Genomic DNA, 26,083 nt, shown 5'->3' with positions numbered 1-26,083 from the left:
AGATTATAATCCACAGAAACCTGATTCTGCAAATAGGGTATTTTAATTTTTTGACTTTGATGCTTCAGTTCTCTGCTGTTTCCTATGATGAGGAAAATAAAACCAGGAAACCTTAGGTGATGCAACAGTGCACAGTTCACTGTGCTTTCAGAAAGCCTGGGGCATCTCATTTTCCCAAAATATCTAAGTCAGAGACTTCGAACAGTCCATAAACAAGTCATTCACTGCTGGGAATGTTCCCAGTCACAATAGTGCAAAATGCATTGTTTCAACACGGAATCTAAATCAACCCCCACAGTCTGTCAAAGCAAGGTGTGAAGTGCTAGTCAACACACTAATTTAGACACATTTCAGACAGACTGTCCTAGGGAGTCAAGTGAAAACTTAAGGTAGTTGTCCAGTATTTCAAGACTCCATAGTGATTTCACTAAATGAAAGATTTCATTTGCTTCATGTAACTGAATAAATGACTTGAATCTTTACTTGACTAGAACTGAGCTAGACTACTGTCCACTGCCAGTTACAGTATATGCATAGTACTCAGATGCTTTGAAAAATTCCTCATAGTTCTTCAGGATAAGCATGCAATACAATTATTTGAAATTATATCAAAGCATTATTTGTTCAGATAATTTCTCAAAATATATTTTATGCTGAAAAGTCATGCCACAATAATTGTAATAATTGACTTAAACATTTAAAAATACATTTTAAATCAAAGCGTTTATAAGAAAATATAATGAACTATGCAACATTATGATTATGTTTTTTTAAACCTGAAAACAAGAACATTAAAAATAGATCATGATGGCGATAAACAAGATGAATTATGATGTAACGATTGTTCTTTATTTCTTGGAAGAATTTTAAGAATTAGAGACCAGTTATTTTTTTCAGGGTAGTAGCTCTCAAAGGTAGAGCACTGTTCAGATCTCTCTTGTTCTTCAATCTGTGCCATGACTTTAAACACTGATTTTGATCATAAAAACATTCTGCCTTTCATGTGTTATTAGTTCCATCAAAAGGTTCTTCAACACAGATGTATTTATTTCTCCATTCCATATCATCAGGTCTTGAGATGGCTTTGTCTTTACAAACTGAAGTCATCTGAGTGTTCTAGTCAAATTCTGTAGCATGATAGTTAAGAAAGCCCAATAAGTGGTCTCCAAGATTGAATTCATTCTTTGAGAGGTAAGGAGGAACATTACATGGAGCACGATGTACAAGGCGCAGTGTTACAAAACTGCTAAAAGATTCTGGGTAAGTGGTTTTGAGGGATAGAAGGATGTGTTCAGGTAGGTTTGTAAATACTCTACAAGCATCAATAGAAGAATATAGCTGCTTAACGTACCACAACTGGTATCATTTACACCATGGTAACTTGCCTGCTTCTTTTTATATTATTATTAAATTATTTTCTTTATTTACATTAGAAATGTTGCTCGATTCCTCTTCACCGCCACCCCTTTTGCTTTTGAGAAGGTGCTTTCCCACTAACGCACTCAACCACGCCACCTCAACCCCACCAACATCCCTCCTGCTCTGGGACATCAAGTTTCTACAGCATTTTCCATTGAGGAACGACAAGGCAATACTTTGCTTAAGCTCAGGGGACCACAGATCAGCCCATGTATGCTCTTTGGTTGGTGACTCAGTCTCTGGGAGCACACAGAGGTCCAGGATGGTTGATGCTGTTGGTCCTCCTATGGACCCTCCAGCTCTTTCAGTCCTACCCCTAACTCTTCCATAAGGGTCCCCGACCTAGGTCCAATGGTTGACTGTAGGTATCTGCACCTGTCTCAGTCAGCTGCTGATAGAACCTCTCAGAGGACAGCCATGGTAGGCTCCTGTCATGCATGTCCTTTTGGATTTGGGTTAACTCACTCAGGATATTTTCTAGTTCCATCCATTTGCCTGCAAAATTCATTATGTCCTCAGTTTTAATAGCAGAATAGTATTCCATTGTGTAAATGAATGACATGTTATATATCCATTCTTCAGTTGAGGGACATCTGGCTTATTTTCAGCTTTTGGTTGTAACAGATAAGGCTGCTATGAACTTAGTGAAGCACGTGTCCTTGTTGTATGGTGGAATATCTTTTGAGTATATTGTCGGGAACAGTATAGCTGGGTTTTCAGGTAAAACTATTTCTAATTTTCTGAGGAAGTAGCAGATTGATTGCCAGAGTGGTTGTACACTTTTCAATTGCATCAGCACTGGAGGAGTGTTCCTCTTTCTCTACATCCTTGCCAGTATATACTATCGCTTGAATTTTTGATCTTAGCCATTCTGATTGGTGTAAGGTAGAATGGTAAGGTTGTTTTGATTTGCATTTTCCTGATGACTAAGGATGCTAAACAATTCTTTAAGTGCTTCTTGGGTAACTGAGATTCTTCTGTTGAGAATTCTCTGTTTAGCTCTGTACCCCATTTTAACTGAGTTGTTTAATTTTTTGGAGTCTAACTTCTTGAGTTCTTTGTATATTTTGGATATTAGCCCTTTATTGGATGTAGGGTTAGTGAAGAACTTTTCTCAATCTGTAGATTGTCGTTTTGTCCTATTGACAGTGTCCATAGCCTTACAGAAGATTTTCAGTTTCATGAGGTCCCATTTGTCTATTGTTGATCTTGGAGCCTGAGCCATTGATGATCTGTTCATGAAATTTTCCCTTCAGTGTATCTGGTTTTATGTGGAAGTCCTTGATCCACTTGGAATTGAGCTTTGTACAAGGTGGTAAATATGGATACATTTGTATTCTTCTACATGGAGTTTGCCAGTTAGACCAGCACCATTTGTCAAAGATCAAGTGTCTATAGATATGTGAGTTTATTTCTGGGTTTCAATTCTATTCCATTGATCAATCTGTCTGCATCTATACCAATGCCGTGTGGTTTTTTATCACTATTGCTCTGTAATACAGCTTGAAGTCAGGGATGGTGATTCCCCCAGGAATTCTTTTATTGTTGAAAATTATTTCCATTATCCTGTGTTTTTTGTTTTCCCATATGAAGTTGAGAATTGCTCTTTCCATGTCTGTGAAGAATTGTGTTAGAATTTTGATCGGGATTGCCTTGAATCTGTAGATTGTTTTTGGGAAGATGGCTATTTTTACTATGTTAATCCTACCAATCCATGAGCATGGGAGATATTTCCATCTTCTAAGGTCTTCTTGGATTTCTTTCTTTAGGAACTTGAAGTTCTTGTCATACAGAACTTTCACTTGCTTGGTTAGAGTTACACCAAGATGTTTTATATTATTTGTGACCATTGTGAAGGGTGTTGTTTCCCTAATTTCTTTCTCAGCTCAACTGTCATTGGTATAAAGGAAGGCTACTGAAGTGTTTGAGTTAATTTTATGTCCAGACACTTTGCTGAACTTGTATATCAGTTGTAGACATTCTCTGGTAGTATTTTGGGAGTTGCTATGTATAGTATCATGTCATCCACAAATAGTGATACCTTAACTCCTTCCTTTCTAATTTGTATCCCCTTGATCTCCTTTCGTTGTTTATTTGTTCTAGCTAGAACTTCAAGTACTATATTGAATACATAGGGAGAGAGTTGTCCCTGCTTTTAGTGGGAATGCTTTAAGTTTTTTTCCATTTAATTTGATGTTAGTTATGGCTTGCTGTATATTATTTTAATTATGCTTAGGAATGTGCCCTGTATCCATGGTTTCTCTAATACTTTTAACATGAAGGGGTGTTGGATTTATCAAATACTTTTTCAGTATCCAATGAGATAGTCATGTTATTTTTTTTCTTTCTGTTTTTTTGTTTGTTTCTTTTGTTTGTTTTTATAATTCATTTGTCTGTTGGAGGGATGGTCTTAACATTTTGAGCCCAATCACAATTATGCTCTTATTTAAGAAAGCATACAGTAAAAGTGTGCTGGAAACAAGTCACCATTTCTTTCTTTCAGCGCACCCTTATACTTGATCTTCCTTGGAGAAGCTCAGAGTCCTCAGACTGGCTGCTCTCACAGGATGCTCTCACATGCATGATGCATTAGTGGACTTTCTGTTTGTTAATATGGTGGATTAATATGATGGAATTTTGTATATTGAACTCTCCCTGCATCCTTTGGGTCAAGCCTATTTGATCTTGATGGCTGATATTTTTGATGTGTTCCTGAATTCGGTTTACAAATACTTTACTATTTTTTTTTTTATCAATGTTCATAGGAGAAATCAGTCTGAAGTTCTCTTTCCTTGTTTAGTCTTTGTGTGGCTTATGTACCAGGGTGACAATGGCCTTGTAGAATGAGTCTGGTAGCATGACTTATGTTTCTATTTTGAGGAATAGTTTGAAGGAATATTGTTATAAACTTTTCTTTGAAATTCTGGTAGAATTCTGCACTAAAACCGTCTGGCCCTGGGCTGTTTGGGGGTGTTATGGGACTGTTTAGATTCTTTACCTCATCATGATTTAACTTTTGTATGTGCTATCTGTCTAGAAAATCAAGCATTTCATCTAGATTTTCCAGTTTTGCTGAGTATAGGCTATTGTAAGATTTGATGATTTTTTGAATCTCCTCACTTTCTTTTGTTATGTGTCCCTTTTTATTTTTGATTTTGTTAATTTGTATACTGTCTGTGTCCTTTATTTAGTTTGACTAAAGGTTTAATCTACCCTGTTGATTTTCTCAAAGAACAGCTCTTAGTTTTGTGGATTTTTTTGTGTTCTCTTTGTTTCTAATTGGTTGATTTCAGTCCAGAGTTTGACTATTTCCTGCCATCTACTCCTCTTGAGTGTGTTTGCCTCTTTTTGTTTTAGAGCTTTCAGGTGTGATATTAAGTTTCTAGTCTAGGATCTCTCAAATTTCTTTATAAAGTTACTTAGTGCTGTGAATTTTCCTTTTAGCACTGCTTTCATTGTGTCCCATAGACTTGGGTCACCCATGGTGATCTGATGTTATCCAAGGGATTACTTCAGTTTTCTTGTATCTATCTACTATTAAAGCTTGCTTTATGTCTGATTATATGGTCAATTTTAGAGAAGGAATCATGAGGTGCTGAGAAGAAGGTATATCCTTTGTTTTAGAGTGAAATGTTTTATATATGTATATGTATAATCCACTTGGTTCATAACTTCTTATTTTATTGGTGAGAGTGGGGTGTTGAAGTCTCCTACTATTATTGTGTGAAGTTCAATGTGTTTTTGAGATTAAGTAAAGTTTCCTTTCTGAATGTGCGTGCCCTTGTGTTTGGGAAATGGATGTTCAGAATTGAGATTTCATTTTGGTAGATTTTCCTTTGATGAGTATGAAGTGGACTTCCCTATCTTGTTTGATACTTTGTGATTGAAAGTCTATTTTATTGGATATTAGAATGACTACTACAGCTTGTTTCTTGGAACCATTTGCTTAGAAAACTTTTTTCCAGCCTTTTACACTGAGGTAATGTCTGTCTTTGTTACTGATCTGTGTTTCTTTTATACAGCAAAATAGATCCTGTTTATATATCCAGTTTGTTAGCCGATGTCATTTTATTGGGGAATTGAGTCCATTGAAGTTGAGAGATATTAAAGACCGGTAATTGTTAGTTCCTGTTATGTTTGTTGTTGGAGATGGTATTATGTGTGTGTGTGTGATTCTCTTGTTTTTGTTGTGAATTCTTTAATTTCTTGTGTTTTCTTGGGTATAGTTTTCTTCCTTGTGTTGGAGATTTCATTCCAGTATCTTCTGTAGGGCTGGATTAGTGGGAAGATATTGTTTAAATTTGGTTTTGTCATGAAATATCTTGGTTTCTCTATGATGACTTAGTTTTGCTGGGTATAGCATCCTAGGCTGGCATTTGTGTTCTTTTAGATGTGTGGATACATCTGTCCAGTATCTTCTGGCTTTTAGAGACTCTGTTTAGAAATCTTATGTAATTTTGATAGGTCTGTGTTTATATGCTGCTTGGTCTTTATTGCTTACCGCTTTTTTGTTGTTATTGCTGTTGTTCTGTGCATTTAGTATTTTGATTATTATATGATGAGAGGATTTTCTTTTGGGGTCCAAAATATTTGGTGCTCTGTAGCCTTCCTGTACATTTATGGCCACCTCTTTCTTTAGGTTTGAAAATTTTCTTCTATAATTTTGTGGAAGATGTTTTCTGGCCCTTGAACTGGGAATCTTTGCTCTCTTCTATTCCTATTATTCTTAGGTTTGTTCTTTCCATTGAGTCCTGGATGTTTTGGGTTAAAAGTTTTTTCTGTTTTGAATTTTCTTTGACTGTTGTGTCATCTATGGTATCTTCTATGCCTGAGATTTTTTTTCTATCTCTTGTATTCTGTTGATGATGCTTGCATCTGTAGCCCTTGATTTCTTTTGCAAGTTTTCCATCTTCAAAGTTGACTCCATTTGTGATGTCTTTATTGCTTTTATTTCCATTTTTAAATTTTGGAACTAAAATTTTGTTCAGTTCATTTACCTGTTTGGTCATGGTTTCCTGTATTTCTTTAAGTAAATTATTTATATCTTCCTTAAAGGTCTCTATCATCTTCATGAGATGGGATTTTAAGTCAGAATCTTCCTTTTCAGGTACGTTAGGATATTCAGGGCTTGGTGTGGTGGGAAAACTGGGTTCTAAGGGTACCAAATTACATTGGCTTCTGTTGATTATCTTGTGCTTACCTCTTGCTATCTGGTGTTAACTGGCTTAGTGAAACTCCTCAACAAGTGACTGCTCTGTGGCATGGTGACCTATTTCTTGGCCACGAATGGTTTCTTAATCACTGTTCTATTGCAGAAAAGAGACAGCATGACCCAGGCAATCTTGTAAAATAAAGTGTTCAACTGGGGGACTTGTTTATGCTTTCAGAAGTTTAGACCATTATTATCATCACAGGGAACACGGAGACATTCAAATGCAGAGAAGTAGTTCAGAACTACATCTTGATTCATAGTCCCAGAGAAAGACTCTAGGCTTAGTATGGTTTTTAAATCCTCAAAGCTCATCCCCCAGTAACTCGCTTCCTCCAACAAGGCCACTCCTATTTTTTTTCACATACTGCCCCTCCCTGATGACTAAGCACTCAAATACATACACCAATGGGAACCATTCTTATTCAAGCAACCACAGGTGGATATCTGTAGTCACCTCCTTCAAGCCTCAGGGGTCATCACTGAAAAGGAAGAAGGGGCATAAAGAATATGTGTGTGTGTGTGTGTATGTGTGTGTGTGTGTGTGTGTGTGTGTGTGTGTGTGTGTGTGTGTGTGTGTGAGAGAGAGAGAGAGAGAGAGAGAGAGAGAGAGAGAGAGAGAGAGAGAGTTTTAACAGATTGCTCTGAAAAGGACACATTTCATCCAGCAGGGATGTTTCCTAAGGAGTAAGGTAAACTACACAAAATAGTTTCAGGAGGTCCCTCAAATGACCAGATTCACTAAGACCTGCCCTTTAACACTATACAAGCCAATCAGCAAAGACAACTATGAGACTGGAGTGCTTCCTGGAGAAAATTTAGATGAGAATCATTTAGGAAGAGTTTTCTCTAACCTGTTGAGCTGTCTGCTGAGCTCTGTAGTATGTTCCTGGTTCCCAGTTTTTGGGAGCTGTCACCCATGCTGGTTTGAGATTTGGTGATATCGCTGCTATTGAGTCATTTCTCCTCCTGTAAGAAACCCTTTCAAATGCATTGGTTCACAAAGTTGGACTTTGATGGTATCCATACTATGATCTACTATGGGTTGAGTAGATGTGTGTGTGTGTGTGTGTGTGTGTGTGTGTGTGTGTGTGTGTGTTGTGTTGTGTTTCCCCAGGGGTTGGGGGAAATCATCACTAAGTCAGTTTCCCATACATTTATGATAAAAAAAACAAACCCAAAGTTACAAGTGGAATAAATATGTTTCACTAACCAGATTCACTAGGCCCCTTCCCTGCCAGAGTAAGTTATCAAAGCTGAGTCCTTCCCTGAGACGCAAGCCAAGCTGCACAAAAGGTTTTCAGAAAGCTTTCTCTAGTACCTGATGGAAGCAGTTTAAAAAAAGACCCACAGCCAAACATTGGCCAGAGCTAGGGGAACCCCAAGGAATGGGGTTGAGGCAGGGCTGTAGGAGGCAGAGGAGCTGAGGACATCAGGAGAACATTGCCCACAGAATCAACTAAACAGGCAGGGTTCATAGACTTCACAGAGACTGAAATGACAATCACTGAGCCTGCATGGGTCTACTTTAGTTCCTCTGCATAAATGCTGTGATTGTTTAGCTTGGGGTTTTTGTGGGAATCCTAAGAGAAGGAGCAGAAGATGTATTTGATTCTTTTGTCTGCTCTTGGGACCATTTTCCTACTACCTAGTTGTCTCTGCCAGCCTTGATATGAAGGTTTGCAACTAGTCTCAGTGCATTTTTAAATGATTTTTAAAAGATTTGCTTATTTAATGTATGTGAGTACAGTAGCTGTCTTCAGACACACCAGAAGAGGACATTGGATACCATCACACATGGTTGTGAGCCACTATGTGGTTGCTGGGAATTGAGCTCAGGACCTCTGGAAGAATACTCAGTGTTCTTAACCATTGAGTCATCTCTCCAGCCCATCAGTACATCTTGTTATGCTGAGTTTAGTCAATATCCTTGAGAGGTCTGCTCTTTTCTGAAGGGATATGAAGAAGCAGGGCAACTTAAGCAGATGGGAAATAGGGGTGAGGGAGGCTGGGAGGCCTTGATGGGCAGAGAGGAGACTGCAGTCAGGATATTCATATGAGAGAAGAATACATTAAAAATCAATAAATAAAAATCAAGACTTTAAGACCAGACCAGCTGATTGGAAGAAGCAGGAACTAGCAGAGGCGGTTTAGATCAACCAAGGCACCTGGAAAGGCCACTGTTGAACTGCCTGCAGGCTGTGTTGTGTGCTCCAGGCTATAAGATGTGTCAGCTGTCACCCATACTGGGGTGAGCTTTGCTGATAAAGCTCTCTTTGAGTCATTTCTCCTCCTGTACGTAACTCCAGTAAAACTCAGAGTTGGACTTTAGTGTTTTCTGTACTTTGATCTGTTGGGGGATCCCTATCTGGGTTAATTAGATATGTGTGCTGGTTTCCCCAGTGGGGGAGGCATGAGAATAGCCTCGCTGTCCTTTTTAGGAGACAGTCTCACAATGGATATTTTGGTCCTCTGGCTTTTAGAATCTCTCTGTCCCTTCTACTGAGATATTATATCTACTGGGCCTGGGTTCCCCACAATCAGTTGATCTCTGCACTATGACCAGTTGATATCATATAATGGTTTTGATTTCTTACAAAAAGAAGCTTTTTTGATGGGGGGGGTAAGAGCTACATTTATCTATAGGTATAAGGATACGATTTTAGAATTCAGGAGCTAGGATTTATGTTGCTCTAGGAAAAAGATAGTAATATGTTCTCCTGTGAGAGCTGTGACCTTTCTTACCCAAGGGGAATGGCAAGGTTCCTAGTGTGATGTATAATTTGCCTCCCGTTGAACGGGCTTTAAGTCCAGTTAGACTGTTGCTGATGCTGTCAGATATGAGTACTGCTATTGTGCCTTTAGGGATAGCTTGACATGCTGCTCATTATTGTGGTTCATACGTTCCACAGCTGCTATTCAGGACTACGTATTACTTCCCTCCCCAGGCAGATGGTACAATGAAAGCTAGCCCACAGGAAGGAAGCTTTCAGATCGGATCTAGCTTTCCAGATTAGATCTGAGCACCATGTCCAAGTGTGTGGTACCTTTAGCAACTGGGGTTTACTTTTCACCCTCTGGAAGGCAACCAACGGTCCCAGGAATAAGCAGCCTATATTATTTTGTGAGTTGCATGGACTACCCTTACCAACTCAAATGGAGGGTTCTCCTGTCTTGTGTTGGAAGTTTTGTCAGATAGTCTATGGATCTTATGGAGAGAACTGTCAGCCCAAGTGGCATGGCTTATATAAACTATTTATAAGTTTGGGTAAGTACAAAATAATATGATTTTTGAGGCTTTTGAATTTTATTACCTAGAGTTTAAGCTGTAAGGTTATTCCCACGCACGCAGAGGGGAATGAACAAGTTTGAACCTGCAGTTCCTTAAAGTCAAAGTAGGAGGAAAACAAGAAAGTTTTAAGTATCAAAAATGCATCTGCGGGGTGCTGTGGAGATGGTTCAATGGGAAGAGTGTTTGCTTTTGCAAGCATGAAGACCTAAGTTTGAACCCCAGAACACATGGAAAAGTAACTATGCATGTATGTAACCATAATCCTAGGGCTCAGAGATAAGGAGTCACTGGCCACACAGTCTACCCTAAATACTGAGCACAGCTTTAGTGAGGGACACCGACTCGGAAACTCATGTTAGAGTGATAGAGAAGACACCCAACATTAACTGTTTGCCTTCACATGTACACAGATGGATGAGCACGTGTACACCACACACAGACGCACACATACACACACATGCACACACATACAAACACAGAGACACAGACACATACAGAGAGACAGACAGACACACAAGTACTCACACACATACACACACAGAGACAGACACATACACACACACACACACACAAAGACAGACAGACAGACAGACACACGCACACACACACACATGAAAACACAAAACCCTATGATATTTCCTAATTAGGGATTATAGTCACTTTGGGGGCTCTACTTGCCTACTTGTCTCCCACACACTATGTACATATTTCAAACACTAAGGTATGTGTGTGCTCTTTTTTTTTTTTTTTTTTTGGTTCTTTTTTTTTTTTCGGAGCTGGGGACCGAACCCAGGGCCTTGTGCTTCCTAGGCAAGCGCTCTACCACTGAGCTAAATCCCCAACCCCTGCTCTTTTGTTTTTAAATGCAAGTAGATAGTAAACTTGTACTAGATCCATTTAATTGTACTGTTGAATTCATAGTGACCTTTAAAAAAAAACTGTAGGCATGTTCTTGCTGGCCAGCTCACTAAGAATCCCGTCATTCATTCGGTCCTTCTCCTATGCTTCCTTCTGCAATAGACGGAGACCATTCTAGGAAGCCACAACCAGTCAAATACAGAGAATGACTAACCTTGAGGTATCAAACCAATAGATGTGTAACACAAGTCTTAGGAAACTTACTTAAGGCTCAGAAAACTTCACAGAAGAGGGAGCAGAAAGAGTGTAAAAGCTAGAGAATCAGGAAGTCTGCAGCAAGATAGCGTCTTTTACATGTACGGGAAGGGTACCCTCATGAAACTTCAATAATGGCTTGCTACCTTTGCAAGACCTGAGCAGTAGCAAAATCAGTTGATATGCTAAAATTCATTGGGGGGAATTTCAGAGGCCCCCACCAAAGATGAAGTCTTAAAGTTAGTTACGGACTGCTGAGTATGAGAAATAGTCTTTCCTGTAGTGATCTCCCTAATTAGTTATGTGATACCATGTAGTTATCCCTAAGCACACACAAACATAGACACACACATCTACATATCACACACACACACACACACACACACACACACGTGCCACTAAACAAACTCAGTATGGTTTACTTTCATGTGTGTGTGTGTGTGTGTGTGTGTGTGTGAATGTGTGCACATGTGTAGGGGTGTGTGTGTAGGAGTGTATGTGTTTGTACTCAGGGATATGTGTGTAGGAGTGTGTGTGTGTGTGTGTGTGTGTGTGTGTGTGTAGGGATGTGTATATTTGTAGGTGTGTGTGTGTACCAATAGTTAAAGAATAAAAGGCCATGAATTTGAGATGGAGCTGTGTATTGGACACAGGAGGGCTTCTGGGGATAAGAGAGTGGGGGAAATAATGGAAATACAGTATACATACTTGTGAAATTGGTCAGGGATATATGTGGTGGGGTGGGAGAGTACTCCGATCAAAAGAAACAAGTTAACTTTGTAAGACAAGACCAGGTTTTCATTGCTCTCCTTTCACTATTGAGTAGCACAGAACAACCCCAAATGTAGAGGCACTCCTGTCTGGAACCTGAATTCACTGAGGCACAAAGGAGATTCTCACTCCACTGCTCACAGAAATACCTGCATAAAACTAAAAGAAACCTCCACCAGTAGCCCTGAAAAAAAAACAAATTGGGAGGCTCTTTAAGGCCAGTGAAGGTAGTTTTGCATAGGAAAGCCACAAAACTGAGAAACAGGCATATCATTTGAGTCTGAGCTCCCCATGGTAAATAACAGGAGTTGGCAGACATAAGCAGAAAGACAGTTGGTTTGGGTCACTTGGTCATCTTCAGCGGACTTCAGAGCCTCGCACCAGATCAGCCACTGTGCTATCTTGCCAACCCTATGTCATTATACTCATGTGGAGTCTGTTTTGTCATATCCTGGGTAAGAAAATTATTGATTGACTTGGGAGGGATGTATCGCGCGTGAATAAAGCTTTCTCAAAAGGGTATTTAAAAGGAGCAATATTTGTGTCATTTAAGACTGTTTTCCTTCAGAGGAAAACTGAGACGAACTACTAACAGCATGATTATTTGAATTAAGGAAGTAAGAAGCCATTGCACTGACTTTGAACGACTTTTTTTTTTTTTTTACTTCCTGCAAAGAGGACCCTTTACAGTATTTTTGGAGAAGTTAGTAAAACCGAATCTGACATCACCATCTAGCACTTCATGTAGCTAGCAAGTGGTTTGTCCTTAGAGTAGCAGAGAAGGAAACTTGCTCCCCATCCGATAAGACAGAGGGCAAAGTACGCATCCATTTTAGTTTTGACCTAGCTTTACAGAGAGACAAACTTCTGGAGAGATAACTATTATTTTGCCTTTCAGGGAGACTATTTCTTAGGGACACAGTTGATCTCCAGATACGACCATGTATTTGTGGCTCAAACTTCTGGCCTTCAGCTTGGCCCTTCTCGGCCCAGAAGTCTTTGTCACAGGTAAGCACATCTATATTAATTTTTACTTCCTTGTGTTTTGTTTATTTTGCCGGGAAAGGCTAGATCGAAATGCATATTTTTCAGAGTTGTGTGTGATGGATTTTGAAAGTAAAAAGATCTGCTACTCCATGTACCCTGAGGGCCTGTACCTCAGGGAGACAAACATAGGACAAGTATGCCCTACTGCAGGGCAGCATACACTGTTTCTGTTTGAAATACGTAAATGTTTCGGGGGAAGATCACAGTTTAATAGGAAAGCGCTCTCTCTCTCTCTCTCTCTCTCTCTCTCTCTCTCTCTCTCTCTCTCTCTCTCTCTCTCTCTGTTTGCAAACTGTTCAGGGATGTTACTAAAGCAATTGACCACTTCTGCCACAGTTAGAGGAATTGTTAACTAAGTCAGTTTTTAACGCTTTTGATCAAAATATGAAGGGTTTAAACTCATGAGACAGCTTTGGTTGCTTGTGTAAGCCAGTCTCTTCAGAGGACTTATTTCCTCAAAGGTTAATGATTATTAAAATAGGGTTTTGAATGCTTGGCTACAAACAGGCTGACAAGAGCATTAGGTGCTTCAAAAAATGTTAATTCTCCACATTGTCTTAGCACAGAATGTGTTTTGAATTATTCATTTTAGTTCTGCGATAAGGGTTCTTGTGAATTTTGCTGTGGAAACTCTTGTCGGGCCACCGCCCTTCCTGGTGATGGGTACACAGCACAGACTTGAAAAGGTAGAAGTGTTACAATTCGTAAAATTCACACAAATGCTGTGTCCTTTAGGATAGAGTTACCAGGCAGGCACTGCTTACTGAAGTTTGAGGCCTTCTCACACTTCTGGTCTGTTCAATAAATATATCTTGAGCAGTTTCAGTTTGAGACGTGAGTCTTGTTGAGCAGCAAGTAACCGATAGACGACATTTCTCCTTATGGTGTTTAATCTTAGATACTTTTAGATAGGGAAAATAATTAGTCTTCTCAGAACACAATTTTATTTTTTTTCCGATGTTTACTCCTCTCATTTCCCCTCACACACGGGGTACTAACATGGCTAATGTATGCTTTCCTTGGTCTGTGGGCCTGGAGAAGGGATGCAGCCTCAGACACTTGTTTGTTGATGCTACCGCAATAAGTTTGCCTTGCTTTTTAATTGGAAAGATGGATGTTTTTAAAAATAAAAATCCATCTAGGTAAGCTGTGAACTTGCTTGGGCGAGATTTCCAACATAAAGACAGTTTTAAAAACACAGAGAGCCTCAAAATCTTGTCACAATGCACAAACTTCTTCTCAAGTCGTCAGCCCTCTATGATTTTTGTTATAATGTAAAGTGAATTATGAAGATGAATTGAAGGTGGCATATATGTATTTTTATCATACATTGGTATATTTCCACTGTAAGTACCCTCCTCAGAGCAAGTTCCCGATTCTTTTTAAATGGGTGTCAAAGAACATTGAGGTACCTTCGGGTCGTAGAGCAAGTCACCACTGAATTATAAATCTGGGTACTATTTTGTGGTACAGGAAGCATATTTGAATTCATAATCAAAGTGTGTATAAACCTTTAAATCAACTTTGCTATAAATACTTTATTTATAAAGTAAATTTATTTTAGAATAAATACTTTATTCTAAAAGATAGATGTATTATTAATCAATATGTAGATAACGGATAGGTGATAGATTGCTGACAGAATGGTTTGATAAGGACCAAGTTTAACATAATTGCTCCCACAATGCTGAGGGTAAATATTTTTCTAAGGATAGTTTTCCTTAATGTGTGTGCTTACTGTTGGAAATACACACACTTACATAAATCATTTGTATTTGAAAATGGTGCTTACCATTTCAAGACACGTTTTTGTTTAGTGTTAAGAACTTATTAAGGCTTTAAATAATGTACTTTATTAAGCAACAATTGACTCAGATCCTACAGTTTTCATGAGATAAATTAATGCAGTATCTATAAGATAAGAAATAAACTTTCGGGGAACAACTCTTATTATATGCTTTAGAAAAATAAGGAAGCACAATGAAACACTAGTGTAGGATCCACGGAAAGTACACACCACTCCGGCATTTTATTTCACTTATGAAATCCACATGAGACTGACGTTAAATTTAAGGTCTTCCAGAGCAACTGTGATGCTGTGTTTTTGACTCACAAAATGTCCCTGATCTCTCTGCTCTGTGCCTCTTTGCTGGGACAGTTTGATTCTGAATGGTTGTTTAAAACTTGTTAGTAGTTTTAGGGCACCGCGATAGCACAGAGAGCGCAGGTGGAGCTCAGGTTTTCTATCCCTAGTCAAGTTTTTTGCTAGGTCTATCTACCATCCCCATCACCTAATGGCTGAAGCGTCTTTAGCTGGGCCCTGAACAGCGTGTAGTGAGCTTTGTTCTGAGTCCCAACAGTGAGAACTCATTTCCTGAGCACAGTTCTTAGTTTTTCCATCACCATTAGAATAATCTCATGTAACAAATAGGTACTTGGCCTTACATATCATAAAATTTTGATATACATTATTTGTCGAATTTGACTCACTCTTATTATGTTATAAAAACAATGGGGGAGCCTAGGCTTTGGGGATGAGGACTTACTACTTCAATTTTTTTTCTTTTACAGCTAACACATTTTCTCCTACCCTTGTCATTGCTAGAATTTGAAAAGTACTTTGTTAGAGGAGGGCAAAGGCAGATTAGTAATCAGGTATCCCTCTGTCTTGCTCCACACACTGAACACAGGATCGGAGGCAGCTGCCTTCTCATTCTATTTGGTGCCTTTCCAACAGCGACAAGCAGTGAGGGCAGCATGCGCTCGTTTCTGCTTGGTTCACGCGCACATACATACCTACATGCAGCTTTGCCGACATGACACATATATGTAGTGCTTGGTTTACACACTGTGGTCATCTGTCATGTCGTCTGTGTCTCCTGGATCTCCACACACACCCTTGCCTGTTCACTACTGAGGGTCTTAAACACACGTCCTTTAGCCGTTTTTGTTTTCCTTTGGTCTAACTCGGTTACCTCTGTGCTCTTGAGCTTAGTTCCCACCTCCATACTAATCCCTCAGAAATGGAAAAGCCCTTTTCCTGTGGGCAATCATCCGCGTGCTTTACTGACAGCCAAACAACCAAAACCAAAACCAAAACCCATTCGCTTATCTCCGCTGAGATCACCTCAATTCTGGGCTTCATTATCTTCTGTCTACAATGATATGCCAGTATTTTTGTCACCAGTTTGAATCTCATTCTTTCTTTGTATAACTTAAAGGATTATAATGGCAGGGGTGGGCACTCCTGAGGTTTCCTCATCAGCTATAATCCTTATTTACACACTGGCGTTCATTCTGCCATGCAGGCAAACACCAGTGTTGGTCTTACTTCCCTCCCTTCCCACACTCCTCTTCCTGAACAGCCTTCCCTCCTCTTCGCCTTCCCTCCCCAACTCTTCCCTCCCCGCCCCTTCTGTTCTCTTCTCTCTTCTTTTCCTTTCACCATGACTGGTTCAAAGAGAACCAGTGAGATGTGGTTTCGACCTCCAGTTCTCCTACATCTCCCTGGCCTCTAAGGTTTTCCATAAAAGTCCTGTTTCCCTCTCTGACATTTTCTATCACCTTTCCCTGGAGTCTGCTAAGGATTATTTCAATTATTGTGGTGGTGGTGGTGATGATGATGATGATGATGGTGGTGGTGGTGGTGGTGATGATGATGGTGGTGGTGGTGGTGATGATGATGGTGGTGGTGGTGGTGGTGGTGGTGATGATGGTGGTGGTGGTGGTGGTGATGATGGTGGTGGTGGTGGTGGTGGTGGTGGTGATGGTGATGATGATGATGATGGTGGTGGTGGTGGTGGTGGTGGTGGTGGTGGTGGTGATGGTGATGATGATGATGATGGTGGTGGTGGTGGTGGTGGTGGTGATGATGGTGGTGGTGGTGGTGGTGGTGATGATGGTGGTGGTGATGGTGGTGGTGGTGGTGGTGGTGGTGGTGGTGGTGATGATGATGGTGGTGGTGGTGGTGATGATGATGCAGGTGGGAGTAAATGAACATGTGTTTTTACTGACTGTACTCCACAGGGAAGCAGAAACTTTATCGTGCTTTTCTGAAATTCTGTGTCTGGGTGTACGTCTGAGTTCTGGTCCTTCAATGGGCATCTAATGGAACTCCTCCATCTAACTATAGATAATGATGATGGCGGCTATGGATGAGGAACAGGGGAGGAGATGCGAGAAAGGAGAGGAGGACCGGCAGGATAGGAAGAGGGAATGTCCGAGGCCAGGAAGAGAAAACAAGCAATAACTATGAAAAGGCACACTGGGAGGCTGGAGACAGAAATCTTGTTATGCTTACATAAATTTATTTTTAATTAATATGTTTACTGTTTGATACCTTTTGTTATTTATTTCTTTCATACCTATCTATTTGGGGGGGTTGATATTCCAAATTTCTTGAAAATTCATGGAAATATTTTCCTTAATTCTTCCTTGAAGGGCTCTTGCTAATGTCTTGGTAGAGGAGGTCAGACAGATGCTGGGGAGGGAGGTCAGGAAGAAAGAGGGGAGGAAGCTCAAGCAGCTAACAGGTGCACCATGGCAGACTTTTCGAGTGGTAGTTTGGATGCTGGTCCTAGGCTCCCTTTTCCATCACCTCACACACTACTCTTTCTAGTCATCATGCTATTAAGTTACTTATGCAGAAAGAAACTGCAATGGACTCCATTTCTGTCCAGGTTTAAGTTATTTATATTTTTCTGTACTAGATTCCCTAACCACATAGAGGTCGCCTGTCAGTGAAGGACCAGGCATGGCTTCTACTCATACATAGATAGAAGCTTTTAGAGAGGAGACAAAATAAAAACTAAACACTTCAGAGTATTCACTTAGCAACATCATATGATATCTATTAATATATAATATCCATATATACAAAAATAAAATTTATACTGGTTACATATACTGAGTTTTGTGTATATAGCCTTAGCCAATATTTAGATTTTAAAACATCTAATTATTATTGAAAGACTTGAATGTATTCCTACTTACATGTTGATGAGTTAATTTAATTTTTATCTGTCAATAAACCCTTAGAGATAACAATTAGAAGCAGAAAATTACATGTTTGCGCACCACACAGAAAAGACAAAAAAAAAAAAATCGAGACAATGTTTCCTTTCCTCTTATCAAGGATGGCAACAGATGTATACAAAGCTGATGTGTGATAAAAAATAAGAATTTTCAGTGTCTCATCAGAGTTCTGTCAACTGATTCATTTGTGAAAGATAATAAACAAGATTTTCAATGTTTTTTTTTATTTAATTCTTTATTACAGACCTAAGCCCAAGCAGATGGGATTGTGTTTTCTCGTGCTTAGATTTATAATGTGTAAAATGTTTATTTCCTGTTCTTTCTAAAAAGAGGGACAAAAATCTGAGGTGAAAAGATAGTTCACTAACTAAACTGATCTTCTGTGTATCCTAGCCATGATAAAAACTATAATTAAAAGACAATAATATTCAAGAGAAAATGGTTAGCATTGATATAGGAAAAATAACTCTTCCCCATTCAAACTGTAGCAACTACAAACAAACAACCAAAAAAAAAAAAACAACAAAAAAAACCAACCCATCCCCTCACATCAGTCAATAAAGCAGTGATCTTCCCCCACTGGATGAAAGGCAAGAGCTGAGAGTAATATTTAGATTTTAAAACATCTAATTATTATTGAAAGACTTGAATGTATTCCTACTTACATGTTGATGAGTTAATTTAATTTTTATCTGTCAATAAACCCTTAGAGATAACAATTAGAAGCAGAAAATTACATGTTTGCCTTACCTGACATGTATTAGTTGGTCAGGGGACTGTACCTAAGGTCACTGATAAAGACACTTCTCTACGAGTAACTAACACAGTTTTTTTCTTATTCAAGCAGTTTAGTGAATCTTATTTAAGTCACAGTTGTGCCAAGAAATGTCATCAGAGGTATGGTGATAAAATAGGTTCATTGTATTTTAAGTGTTCTTATACAGAGAAGAACCCACAATAACTTATCTTCGGATCAGAGAAGTACAGAGAGTAATAAGTTATGAAACAGAAGTCATTCCATACTGGGAGACGCCATTACACTGGGAGCAGGAAATTGAAAATCTAACTGTACAGATTTTATAACACTGGTGTATGATATTTTCCATTTTTGGACACTTTTCTTATCTATAAAGTGTCATACAAGCATTAAAAATATACTATTCATTAACATAACTTGAAAACCATGCAATATTTTCTGAGCACGTTAGTGATGATTGTGAGGTCCAGTGAAATCACGGTGCACATCCCTTTGACTCACTTCCAATTCAGTAGCTTTCAAAGTAGCAGAGAATATTCAGACCATATAATCTTGGTACAAGGATGTTTTAACTTGATTTTTTATAAAATAAATATTCCTTTAGATAACACCAACATATTAGAGTTTTCTTTAAACTGCAGAAGAAATCCTCATTAGGTTAATTTAATTCCCAGGGCATCTCTGTCTCTACTATAATAAATTTTTCCATTTATATTTTCCCGAACCAGTATTCAACAACATAATTTTCATTTAAACTTCACAATTGCCGGCATCATAACAATTTCCTGACTCATTTTTATTCGGTTCAAATTGTGCCAGTTTCAGCTTGTTCCTCTGGGGTTTCTTCTTGGTGGCCTTAATTTTTCTAAGTATAATTTTTGCTAAACAAGCAATAAGTATACTTTTTAAAAAATTATTTTTTTTAAAACAAGAAACACTTTTTACAGGTTGATTCAGCTACTGTTAGTTTTCAAATTTTATTGTTGAGTTTCAGGAAACATGTAATAAAACAAAATCTAATTTTTCATGTTTTCTCAAGCTTGTCTTGGGGGGCAATATGAGCATTGTGAAGCATCCCGTTTTTAATTCTTGGCCACACTGTGAGCTGAGAGCTCCTCAGTCAGATTCATCTTGAGATTTTTTTTTTAAGAAAGAATTTTAATTATTTCTTAGGTAACTGAAGGGAATGTCATTTTAAAGACGAGTCAGCTAGAATTAAGTTTGATCAATGACCATGCCTTGCCCTAGTACTTTACTCTAGCTTCTTATTCCTCAGTGGAACCATGGCTAAAGAACAGGGTCCTAGTACAGAATGATGGGTGGAAATATCGAAGTTTCCCACCATGGCTCCTTGCGTTTCGTAAAAGTGAAGGCCATTAGCATTGTGGACATAACTCGGCTTGAATTCCTCTACACATCTGTAGCTTTATCTGTATCCATGCTATTGTTGTCAGTTGGATTTTTCTAAGAACATTTTCCTGCCTCTCAATGGTTGGCCATGCTCCCTTTTTATCTGTGTGTATTTTCTTTCTCCAAGTGAGCAAATTACAGTTGCTTTTCAGAAGTTAACAGTCAAATCCCCTTCTCCACTACATTCTGTGCTATGAGCATTCTGTCTTGAGGGGAGGAGGTCTCGGGGAGTGCTCCTCCTTCCTGGCTCTCCTCCTCCCCTGCCCCTCTGTCTCAGTTTCTAGTTTTCTCTCTGTGCCCACAGAACCCTGTAACTATCGCTGGATGCCTTCTTATTCACCATTGTCAACTCCCCTGCGCTTGCCGTGTGGATGGGTGGCTAGACTGTGAATGTCTGCTGTGCGTGTATAAAGCACTTGCCAATTCATATGAATAATTTGAATCCTGTCTTTTTATTATTGTTGCTTTTGCAAATTACTCAAATGACATTTTCTACATGGCAAGAATATAAAGAAATAAAAGAAAATGGAGACTCTGAAATCATGATTCTCCTTCTTTTGATTGGAGGCTTTGTACAACATCCTCTAATTTTTTTTTCCTGAGTAAACCATTATTATTTTAGACAAATTGAGAAGTGCAGAAATAAACAAAGAGTAGACTCAAGGTAAATTTCCTAAACAAAGAGACACTCAAGACCTAAAATATCCCTCAGTATCTCACTTAATCTTGTCAACTAAATCCATCCACTCATTCATTTTGTGAATTCGATGAACAAGTATTCGATGAGTGATTTCTTCACATAGCATCCAGAAAGTCCATGCCTTCCACTGGTCCACATAAAGTCTATGATCTGGAATATGCTGGGTAAGAGGAGATTTTAAGTCTTTCCAGGGTCCCACCCCAGACTCAAAAGTTCACAAAATAGTAATGTATTTTATTGCAAATGCTTATTGGCAGTGATTATTATTCTATATTTACATATAGAATATAGAATATATTTTTTAAAAATCACTCTTTTAAGATATAATACTAAAAAAAACCGAAATAAACAAAATTGACCTCTATTTCTACAAATTATCTTCAGGACATCGGTACTACTATTTTTTTTATTTTTTATTTTATTTTTTTTCTGTAAACATTTCTGTGGAAGATGTTTAGAACTTCCGATGAACTGTGAAGATGATTAGATATTTAATTTTAAAAAAAAAGTTGTAGACACTACAAGCATCTGAGAAATCACTGTAATTTGCTTTACTTGTTTTTCGATTTCTTCTGAGAAAAAAACTTATGGAGAAAAAGTCTTAAAATAGACATCTGTCTATAACTACCATACAAACAGCTCCTGTTTATTTTTTTAATAGTATCAGTACGGATGCAGTTGATTACATTATATTTTTTTTCTTTGAATGGATTTGAATTCCAGAGTAACATCCCAAACTCATCAGCTAGTCACAAATTAAGGCTGAGTCAGGGGAAGTCTCCTGTATTAACCTTTCCTCATCTGTATCTATTTTTCAGCACATTTTTTTTTGTGTTAACTCAATCTCGTTAGTGTTCCAGCTAGATAACCAGGTACTTAGAGGCATGACAATGTTTATATGTAAAACACAGCAGGAAAAAAATGGCACTTGGCCGTCTCAGAGGTGCCCTGCACCGCGGCATTCACTATAAACCATCCACTTGGTTTAGCTCCTTCTGTGCGTCATTGTTCACTGAGCTTTGCACATCTTTGGCAAAATCTAACTCACTAGAGATTGCGTTTCCATGATGAAAAGCACACACACACACACACACACACACACACACACACACACACACACACCCTTCTTTGATTGATATCTGTTTGCCACGAACGCCAATGTCACCTAATACACAAGTAAGTATGCTAACAATTTAAGAGGCTGAAGAAGGACAGGATGGCATCTGTCTTAACGTGGGTTATATGAGGAAAATAATGGATTTCCCCCTAATATAACTTGCTTTTGATATTACACAAAGTGAAAGGTACTGAATAAATCACTCAAGTGTCTAATTCTTTTTTTGTTGTTCTGAAGTGCAAGGGAAGTAATTTGACCTTTGCTAAATGCTTTGAACATAGAGAACACACAATGCTCTCATCTTGCTCCAGGAAGCACAGGCATCAGAACATCTTCCCACAGTCAGCCCAGAGCATGGCAGATGCATCCCACAGTGGCACTGCCCACATTTCCATTCTAGCAATGTACTTACTGATGGCTTAATACAATAAATATAGATGGCCAATCAGAAAAGTTCAAGTCACAAATGTTGACCCTTCTAACATCTAAGGTAGGTGTTAACTTATGTCTTATGAATCTTAAATAAGTCTCATTTCCAATGATCTGGGTTTCTGGGCTCTGAATTTTACTATAGGCTCTTTAGATATGATCAAAATATATCATAGCTAAAGAAACATTTAGTGATGCCCAGGCTAATCAATTCAGAGTCTTGATAGTGTGAGGGAGTCACACACACACACACACACACACACACACACACACACGAATAGCAGATAAATGAAGAAGACAGAGCCTGGGGCCTGAGCTTGGTAACAGAGTGGATGTTAGTAATGTCAGATTCAGTGATGTAATGAAGTCAGTCTTAAAGTATTACCACGATTCCTCTCTGGGTCTACTGCCCTAAAATACTGTGGAAATTGCTCAATTTCTTCAGACATGATATTGAAATAATAACAGGAAGTGTAAATGAGAGAGCCTGTTCACTGACTCAGTTGCTTGCAGGGTCATCCCTCTGTGCTGGAAGTTGTTCTACGTGAGAAGAGGTCCTCCACTTCCGTGCAAAAGGTGCTCATGTGTGAGTAAGAAGGAGCGGTTGAGAAATACTCATATATTAGTAAGTGCTGCAGAGAAAATTAAACAGTGTAATGTGGGAAAAGGCCAGATCTTCGAGTGTAGGTTTCTTTAAATGGAGGACTCAAGGAGGATTTTCAAGAGGACAAGTCATTGAGCTACTTGCTGACCGTGTGAAGAAGTACATGATGTGTTGAGAGTTTGGCAAGGGCAAAGGTCCTGTGGTTAGAGCAAACAAAGTAAGGCGCTTAAGGCATAGAAAGGTCAAGTGTGGTGTTATGGTAAACAGGAAGCTGAGTGGGAGACAAGTCTAGAATTCACTGATAGCCAGCATGGTGACTCATGCCTTTAGTACCAGCACTCAGACGGCAGAGGCAGGCAGATCTTTGTGAGTTGGAGACCAGCCTGGTCTATATAATGAGTACCAGGACAGCTAGGGCTACATAGTAAGACCCTGTCTCAAAAAGAAAAGAAACAAAATGAAAATAGAAGTCACCATAAGTATAGTGAGAAGATGCCATTTGGAATCTCTAAAAAGAGGACCATCTAATCTTCTGTGTTAAAAACAGTGCCCTGGATGCTGTGAAAAAACCGAGCTGAATGTAAATCAATCCTTGCACAAGAAGAATTGGTGACTGGGGGGTTGGGGGGGTGGGGTAGTAGACACTCACATAGAATCAAGAAAAGTGGCTTCATGGAAGGTACCTGAGGATCATTGAAAATGATCCTGAAGGATGATGGGGAGATGAGACAGCCTGTGAGGAGACACAGATGGATTTGCCTCACGTGAGTGTGAAGGACTTTGCACACTTGCTGGTGTGCCATGAGGGATAGATCCTTTAAGTGCACTTAAAACTCCAACATCCTGCCCCTTCTTGAAAGGTGAGGCAGACAAGTGGAGGTGACCCTCTCTGTCCTGTGGGTTACCTTCAAGCACTCTGACCAGAAAGTTAAAAATTATCTTGTATTCAGCAAGTGGTTGACTTGGGGCTTTGTTGCGAGATCGTTCTTATTCTCTAAAGGTTGTTTCTAAACCAAAAGTTGAAATCTTCCATTTTGTTGAAAAATTTGAAAGCTAATTGGCTATCCACTGGGCAGGTGTTAGGTAGAAAATAATACTCTTGAATAATTATAAATCATGCTCATGAGAATAAATCCTTTAACAGGTGACTATCGTTTTGATCACTTCAGGCATGGTAGATATTTTATTTTATTTCTTCTGTCTTGTTTGGACTTTTCATTTTAGTACATCTTGTTTTGTCCTCATGGGTTCATTAATAAAAAAAAAAAGATAGCTTCGTGAGGAAAAAGAGTCCCTTTAACAACTCAACACTCTACCGTGCTACCTCCTTGCCTTAATAACTTGCCAAATAACTCCCCTACTGATGTTTCCAGATATGTAGGCAATATACCAGGAGAATATTCTAAAAGGAAATAGCTATATTTAATTTTCCTTGTTCTAATATTAAATACTACAACTGAGAGTGAGTAAGTAAGAGCAGGGGAGTAGCACTGAATGTCTGGGTGCCTGGTTCTCTACAAATTGCCCCATGAACTTTTGCAGTCTGTGGTTGCTGGGCATCCAGCCTGGGTTCTTCTGTGTGCTTGGCAAGCGCTCCGCTACGTACTGAGCTAAGGTCCTAGGCTCTTGGCTATAAATTTCATTAAAAGAAGCCACATATTTAAACTGAAAGCATGATCTAGACGTCTTTCAGCACTTATTTTGTTTATTGTGCTTTTATTTCCTTTTTTTTTAAACGTTGAGAACAGACACTAAATGCTTTGGCCTTTTTCTGTGATGTCTGTAGTGAGAACCATGAAATGACACCGGAGAAAGTCATGCAGTTTTTTCTCCTTATGTCTGATGTTTGCTCATGCAGCCATAAAGAAGCAACGTGGCACATCTGCTTAAGCCTTATGTGAAAGAATACTCAGGACAGCAAATGGAAGAGAGATAGGGGAGACAAATACTCTAGTGTTCGGGATATAGATCATCACACATGTATGTATTCTGTGCCAACTGGTTTACCAAGAAGCACGATTGCTACCATATAGAGAAACCTACATTGCATATGCATAAAGTATATATATATATATATATATATATATATATATATATATATATATATATATATATGCTTAGGAAATGATGTAAGGAATCTGTTCCCTAAAAGTCTCAAAAGGGTTAGCTCGATTACATGACAGCATTCATTTCTGTTCCGGGGATAGAAGTGTGAGGCAGCGATACCATTCTGTTGAAATGATACAGGAATGCAGTCTTTATAAATGTCAACAGCTGTGACTGGCCCTTGCTGGGTGGCAATCCTAGCACAGATGGAACCCACCAGACAGACCATCCGGAGGCTCAGGAGAAGGGAGGGGGCATCTCATCGTGGCTGAGATGAAAGATACTTACAGGTTGACGTAGACGAGGAAATCACCAAAGCCTTTGAAACAGCAGATTTTCCCCTTGCTGAGCGTAGACAGTGGTTTGTGAGGGCAGCTAGGAAGCATGGAAAAAAAAAACCAATATGGAGACTGGCCAGTGAGAGATCAAAGACCAGAAGAACCTCAAAGCTCTGGAAGGGAAACAAGTCGGATCCTGCATGACGAGGACTTCAAAGATGGGGAGCCAGATCATAAAAATAGTTTGAGTTGTCAAGTCTAAGATGTGTGCCAGTTTTGTCACATTCTGTTTCCGGGAGGGCTGTAAAATGGGAGATACTTTCGATTCATGTCAATTTGATTAGACGTATCTTCCCAGGCATCACAGCCAATTTATAAACGAAAAGGTACATATAAACCCAAACGCACTCCCTTTTCTTATCTGTTCCATACAATCCATTGTGTTAGCATCGGTTTTAACATTCAAACTTTAAATCTGGAGTGACTAAAGAAAAATCACTGTGAAAGCAGTTCATAAGGACAATGAGCGGGACAGTACAAATAGTCCCGCATTTGAGTGGAAATTTATAAAAGGGCTTGGAATTCCGCCGTTAACAATATGTGCAAGTTCCATTTGCTCCTTCAAGAGTCGTGGAATAAGTTGAAATCTTGGCGCTGGACCTAGGCCCCCCGCATGCATGGAGCAGATGAGCAGCTTGGCCTTCACGCGGGTCCCCCAATAATTGGAGCGGGTGTCGTCCCTCAGTATGCAGCCTGCCTGCCCTTGTCTGGTCTCAGTGGGAGAGGATGTACCTAAA

At 39.1% G+C, this 26,083-nt stretch overlaps 1 protein-coding gene and 1 pseudogene across 8 annotated transcripts in view; one reads left to right on the top strand and one right to left on the bottom strand.

The window, feature by feature from the left end:
• Positions 1–873: 873 nt before the first annotated feature.
• On the bottom strand, positions 874–4,002 carry Tent2-ps1 (terminal nucleotidyltransferase 2, pseudogene 1; annotated as a pseudogene).
• Positions 4,003–12,470: 8,468 nt separating this feature from the next.
• Positions 12,471–26,083, top strand: part of Ptprc (protein tyrosine phosphatase, receptor type, C) — a 112,094-nt gene continuing 98,481 nt past the window's right edge. For 5 of the 8 annotated variants that reach the window (NM_001109890.2, NM_001109889.2, NM_001109887.2 and 2 more), the window contains exons 1-2: positions 12,535–12,623; positions 12,703–12,812. In NM_001109890.2, the coding sequence (NP_001103360.1) occupies positions 12,746–12,812 (67 nt within the window). In that variant the 5' untranslated portion in view covers positions 12,535–12,623; positions 12,703–12,745. Of the gene's footprint in view, positions 12,624–12,702; positions 12,813–26,083 lie in introns of all 8 variants that reach the window. The other 3 variants (XM_039090347.1, XM_006249912.4, XM_008769534.3) reach the window with 1 other exon arrangement.

This window comes from Rattus norvegicus, chromosome 13 (genome assembly GCF_036323735.1).
Source record: "Rattus norvegicus strain BN/NHsdMcwi chromosome 13, GRCr8, whole genome shotgun sequence".
Taxonomy (NCBI): domain Eukaryota; kingdom Metazoa; phylum Chordata; class Mammalia; order Rodentia; family Muridae; genus Rattus; species Rattus norvegicus.
The sequence above is the reverse complement of the archived record's forward strand: the minus strand, read 5'-3'. Positions and strand labels throughout refer to the sequence as shown.